The 6536-nt window shown below is 41.1% G+C and overlaps 1 protein-coding gene across 1 annotated transcript; it reads left to right on the top strand.

The window, feature by feature from the left end:
• Positions 1 to 302: 302 nt before the first annotated feature.
• sox18 (SRY-box transcription factor 18) lies at positions 303 to 4842 on the top strand. Its single transcript, XM_036592182.1, has 2 exons — positions 303 to 1361; positions 3514 to 4842. The coding sequence occupies exons 1-2, from the start codon at positions 1004 to 1006 to the stop codon at positions 4530 to 4532; spliced, it is 1377 nt and encodes a 458-aa protein (XP_036448075.1). The 5' UTR covers positions 303 to 1003; the 3' UTR covers positions 4533 to 4842.
• Positions 4843 to 6536: the final 1694 nt, after the last annotated feature.

Raw genomic sequence — 6536 nt, 5'->3', positions numbered from 1 at the left:
GTTTAATAATAGTAATAATAATAATACTAATAATAGTAAAGAAAAAGTGGTACATTTCTGAAAATATAAGCTTGTCTTTGGGTAGGATCAGACTGTACACTGGGACATGAGTTTTCTTGAACTGGACAGACTAATATTAACCTCTCCAACAGCAGGCTTATTATTTAGCTATTAATCTTAAGACTTATTATTTAGTCATTAATATAAATTATTGCATTTTCAGCTGGTAATAATAAAAAACCTTTTGAGCTTTAATTATTATGTTATTGTGATGCTAATATATAAGGTGTGAAGAGAACGAAGAGGCCTGTCAACATTTGCTTTCCTCATTAAAGATAACACTAATGAGCACAACTTTCTCTGTGGTCACCCCCCGCCTTCCCCCAAGACCACAGGAGGGGGTCCGTGTGAGTGGGTTTGTGTGTGCGTGCACGCGTGAGATAGATTTAGAGCGTGTGTGTGTGTGTGTGTGTGTGTGTGTGTGCGTATTCTGTACTAGACTAAAACAATGGCCCTCTCAGATTACATCTCTCTGTCTGTGGAGGCTGCAGAGGAGGGGGCAGAAATCCAACTGGCTGCCCATCCCGCCCGTCCCGTCTCAGCCTGCGCTCTGATTGGCTCGGGCCACTTATATATCTACAACATGGGTCTATCAAAGCTCACCACAACTTTCAAACTTTAGTACCAGAAACAGGCAGCAGTCCTGAACAGCAGGAGCTGGAGAGCACGCTGGCATCCATCTGTGGGATTCTACTCTTCTCAGACAGCTTTGATTCTTCTCATTTTTGTAGGTTTTCTTGCCATTTTTTCTCTACATATCACTTTTCTTGCTGTCTGTGTATCTTTTTGTTTGCTCTGTAATTTTGGCAGCTCGTGTCATTTCTGTGTGGGACACGAAACTGTAGCAAGTACGACATAAAAGAGAAAGAAAAAAAGCAACAGGCACTTTCATTTGCTCGACTTAACCAAGCCGTGTGCCGTCACTCGGGTCGTCTTTGCTGGAATGAATATATCTGAGTCTAGTTACTGTCAAGAGGCCACCACTCAGCCCAGCCAGGTCGTGGAGCGCGGAGCATGGGGCCCTTCCTCAAGCCCAGCGGGCCCTGACCGGAGCCACGGATTTGACCACGGTCTGACCACGGAGCTGGGGTCCCACTCTGGAGGTGCCGCAGTGGCGGCGGAAAGGAGGACGGGCAGCCCGGACTCGACCCGTCCCGGGACGGCCGCCGATGGGAAGTGTGGGGGCGAGGCGCGGATCCGCAGGCCCATGAACGCATTCATGGTGTGGGCTAAAGACGAGCGCAAGCGGCTGGCACTGCAGAACCCGGACCTGCATAATGCTGTACTGAGCAAAATGCTGGGTAAGACTTTTTGTCCTATTTAAATCACACTGCATTGTTTTTTAAACCCCTTGAACTTTGATCATTCGGTTATTAATCTTAAGACTTAACCAGTATGAATCATTTGGTAGACATCTATGAAACAATGTCATAATATATAGTTATGGAAGTGAGGAATTGAAGTGTGGGCTCACATGCAGGCCCATACAGTTTAAGGGGTTAAGTAAACTTTTCAATATCAATATATTGCACTTTTTGTGAGTCGTAGTTCAAATAATTACATTGTAATAACTGCATTGTAACATATAGATTTATATGTATATTTACATAGAACATTCAGAGATTACACAGTTAACACTACACAGTGTCTAATATCTAATATTACCGCTTCATAAAAATATTAAGCAGTATTACTGCTTTATTACCATTTAATAATGCCTCTTGCACTAGATTGACATTTGTTTTGTAAATTTTTCATGTCTTATACATTCTGCAGATTTCATTACCTTTGCTAATATATTAATTAATATATAACTGTGCTTTTGCACAGTTTGTGTTGCTGTCTTTCTATCTAACTATCTGTCTGTCTGTCTGTTTATCTGTCTGTTATCTTTGTACTTCTACATGTTGCATGTCCTAATTAAGATATCATGCAGTTTACGTTCTTTTAAAACAGCATCCTTTTGGTCCTTTCGGTCATATTTAATTAAATAGCTTATATCCGTGCTCTCTAACATCTAACATGAGAAACTTTCTAAACAGTAATCAATCATTATCAAAAGTTCAGTAAATACAGTATTGAATACATATTCGTGTCTAATTCCTGTAACACGTTCTTCCATGCTTGCCTACTTCCACAAAAGGAATTATTGTTTTGAGCTTGAATCAGTTATGCTCATCTGATCATTCAACTAATAAACTAATTATTTCTCACAACTCATAGAGAGTTTTATGTGTTATCATTATAAGCAATTTCATTTTATTATCTGAGTGATGTTGTTATTAGTTTATTAGTGTGGTTAAAGTTCTTCAGGCTCATGATTTTGAGACATATCACAACCACATGAAAGTCTTTCCTCATGCATTTAGATATGTGGATAATCACAGATGATTGAGGTCTTGGAAATATGTCCGAACATTCCACTAAAGCCCTCAGAATTTAAGGGAAAAAGAGAAACCAGCCACAAACAAATGTGATAATGTGAAATGCCTGTGCGGGTTGCGCAATATTTTTATATTGCTGGCCCTCGAGGAACCGAACTGATGTCCTTGTTTTGCAAAACATGGCAAATCTCCTGGCAGTGAAAGGCCAGGTCGAAGCAGACAGTCTTGAGCCCACAAGCTGCCGATTGTCTGTAACCACTGACCCATTAATAATTTTACAACTACAACCACTGAGCACAAACATCAGCCATACTGAGCAAGTGCTAATATCACTAATGCTCAGCGTTGGCAGAGGCCTTAATAATGCATTGTCTTTTTCTGATACTTGAACTTCAGTTTATTTTAAACAAAGAGTGAAATATAGTGTAAAAAATCTACATTTTACTTTGTTTTAGCCAGTTTTCATGTTTAGGTTTATCACTTAGTTAAAAGTCTTAAAACTTAGTAAAGTCTATGAAGCTATTATGCATGTTCTATACAGTCATATGCAAAGATGTTTTGTTGATTTTCTAGCAAAAAGTAACTTAAATGTGGTATTTTTCTGAATATTTTAGTGCACAATTTCTATTTATTTGCTGAGTTTAAGTTATTTGGAAAAAATAAACATAAAATATTATATGTGCCATAACTTTTGCAGCTTCCACACTTTACATTTTAATTATTTTCAAATATGTAATTGTGCATTTAACATGTGCAAAAGTGTGTTTCCTGTAGAGAATGTGCATTTTTATGCTTAGAAAATCAACAAAACATGCAGTTTGACCAGGGATGCCCAAACCTTCGCACATGACTGTAGTTATGAGATTGTGGAATTGAAATCTGGGCCCAAATATGCACCCTTGTTATTTAAGAGCTTTTATCCAAGGATATTTTTAGTTATAATAATTGAAGTGTCATAAATTGTTCCAGTGGTATTACAGTAAGCAGTAAATGTGTCCGTGTTAGTAACACAGCTCAAATGTCAGGTAAAGGATGAACTCAAACATGCTAACGTTGTGTGTATTTATAGGTCAGTCCTGGAAGTCCCTGAGCACACTGGACAAGCGTCCATTTGTAGAGGAAGCGGAGAGGCTCCGGCTGCAGCACCTGCAGGATCACCCTAACTACAAATACCGCCCCCGCCGCAAGAAGCAGCCCAAGAAGATGAAGCGGGTGGAGCCAGGCCTGCTCCTGCACGGCCTGGCGCAAGGCGTGGCCGGAGGAGCTGGAAGCGGAGAGGCCTACCCTCAGCATCCTCACGCACATCACCTGCTGCCTTCTTTGGGACACTTCCGGGACCTCCAACCCTCTGGAGCCTCAGAGCTGGAGATCTACGGCCTGCCCACTCCAGAGATGTCTCCACTGGACGTGCTGGAAGAGGGTGGAGGCGACTCCGTCTTCTTCCCCCCTCATATGCAAGAAGATGTTGGCCTGGGACCATGGGTCAACTACCACCAACATCAGCACCAAAACCACAACCACAACCACCATGGAGGCCACCACAGTCACTCCAGCCACCACCACCACCCCTCCAACCCTCATACCCTCCAGCATGCCCACCCACACCTCAACCACAAGTCCCCTCTGGCCTGCCGGCCCATCCAGGAAAAGTGCATGGGCCCCGAGCCTACGAACCCTCCAAGTCTGTACCCTCCCCAGACAAGTATGGGTCTACCAGACCCAACCAAAGCCCAGCAACCTCCTAGTGCCCCCATTCAAACTGGCTACTATGCTCAGATGTATGGAACCAGTCAGCAACCACCAGCCTTCACCTCCCAACTGGGGCAACTGTCTCCTCCTCCAGAATCTTCCAACCCAGCTCCTGCACCATCCGTTCCCCAGGTCCCTCCACCTTCCCTGGACGCTAGCGACCAGCTCGGGCACTCAGCGGACTTCTGGAATGAGGTGGACCGCCATGAGTTCGAGCAGTATCTGACCACCAGCAGGACTAGAGTGAGCAGGAATGCATGTGAGGAGAGCAATACACTCATATCGGCCCTGTCCGACGCCAGCAGTGCCGTCTACTACAGCGCCTGCATTACTGGATAAAAATGTGTTCAACGCTAGCAAATTGTTGCTATCTTAACAAAACCTTGTATCTCTGAAATGGCAACTTTAGAGGAGAAACTTTCGTAAGAAAACGAGAAAATATCCAGAGTAATTTTGGACCATTTCTAGTGATCACGCACACACAAACAAGGGCTTGATGGAAGGTTTTGATATGACAGTAACAAATCGCTGCTGTCGAATAAAAAACCTTGTATCTCCATTTTTGTTTTTCAGTTTTTGGCGTAATTTGAAAAAGCCTGTTGTTCTTTACATTGTGTGTAAATTTCATGAAGAATGGACCAAAAGAAATGACTTGGAGAAAAGTCTGGTTCCATTGACTTACATTAAAAGCAAAGTAGGTTTTTTCCTTCTCCTGTAAAGTTACCATTTTGGAGATACGAGGTTTTCTTCCGACAACAGCAAAGTGCTTCTCTTAAAGTCAGGTGTATATTGTCGTTGTTGTAAGAACATACAGTTTGAAAACGGTAGCTACAGCATTCGACCAATGCTGTGGTCCAACAGGACTTTTACAAGCACACTTTTCAAGTTTTTCAAGTAACAATAATTGATATTAAGAATGTTTTCTGTTCTTCTATAGACTTAAAATAGAAGTATAATTTCATAAATACAAAGTTTTCTTACAACAGCGATGACAAGCATGTTTTTTAGCACTAGCACAGTCTCAGTTGGGCTGGCCTGATTCAGTTTGATCCCGATCTCAGAATCCAGTGAGTCATCTCATGCAATTTGCCAAATACTATTTGAAACTTTCTGAAAATTGTCTTTTTCAACAACTTGTTTAGGCCCTCTAAAGTTGTTTTCAGAAGCCCATGCATGTACACTAAAGAGAAGGATGTATCTCATGTTACACCTACTCATTTTATGGGCTTGATAACCTATATTCTTCAAGGCCGTGGTCAGTTCCAGTCAACAATTTAGCTGACTCCATCCAATAACTGTGTTCTTATATTCCAGTAATTCCAGCGTTTCTTCTCAAATAAGGGTCCAGAGGCAGGGAGGAAAAGAATGTGAATATTTCTTGCATTTTCTCAGAGGTGTTTTTTTTTTTTTCTTCGTATTTTTTTGTCGTATTTACATTTCTTTCTTTTATATGAGTCTTAAAAGATAACGTTTGCACTGCGTCAAAACATTTTGAACTGTATGTGAAACCACTCGAAACTCCTTAACTCTGCACTTGACGTCTCTCAAGCAAAAAGCAAATAAAAAGTGATGTTCATGAAAGAGACCACAGAGTAATCTATAGAATTTGGATCTCTTGAAGGCTGTAATTTATTGTATTTCTTTGCTGTATCTGACTGAGAAGGTCTGAGGAAAAAGTCAGTTGCTATATATATATATATATGTATGTATGTATGTGTGTATTTTGTAATCCTCTGTCGATGTATTTTGTAATCCTCCGAGTCAGCACTTGAGAAACATGTTGAGTTGGTAATAACTCTCCGGCTTTTGGTAGTAATTATCTTCAAATAAAAGACTTTCCAATAAAAAATGTCTCTGAACTATTAAATCAAAACAGTTCAATTGGAAACACACAGTTGTAAGTGGGATTTTCTCCGTAAAGCTTTCCCACACTGCAGAGAGAGCGCGACTATCTCTCTCTGTGCTTTATACGTGTCTTTCCTAAAGGGAGAAACATCTGTACTGCACATCACTGAATATATTCCCCCCCCAAAAAAATAAAGCATCCAAACGTGAGTGTCCTGCGAGGATTATTGTTTATGCGTTTAGCACATTTTCACATATGAAGTGTGGTGCATTTGAATAGCTTGTATAAAACTCATCAGAACTGGAAAGGCTTTGTGGTGATCATTGTCGTTTGAGAGAGGAATAAAATGGACAGAGTGTTTATATTGGAACTTTTACTTTTTCTGTCTCTCTCTCTCTTTCTCTCTCTCTCTCTTTCTCTCTTCCTCTCTCTGTGTCTCTCTTTCTCTCTCTCTCTCTCTCTCTCTCTCTCTCTCTCTCTTTCTCTCTTTCTTTCTC

Source organism: Colossoma macropomum, unplaced genomic scaffold (assembly GCF_904425465.1).
Source record: "Colossoma macropomum unplaced genomic scaffold, Colossoma_macropomum, whole genome shotgun sequence".
Lineage (NCBI taxonomy): Eukaryota > Metazoa > Chordata > Actinopteri > Characiformes > Serrasalmidae > Colossoma > Colossoma macropomum.
Note: the sequence above shows the minus strand (reverse complement) of the source record. Positions and strands in the feature narration are given on the sequence as shown.

Coding starts and splice junctions, on each gene's coding strand:
- sox18 (XM_036592182.1), top strand. CDS start 1,004: ATGAATATATCTGAGTCTAGTTACTGTCAAGAGGCCACCACTCAGCCC. Junction 1,362..3,513: donor TGTACTGAGCAAAATGCTGG/GTAAGACTTTTT, acceptor GTGTATTTATAG/GTCAGTCCTGGAAGTCCCTG.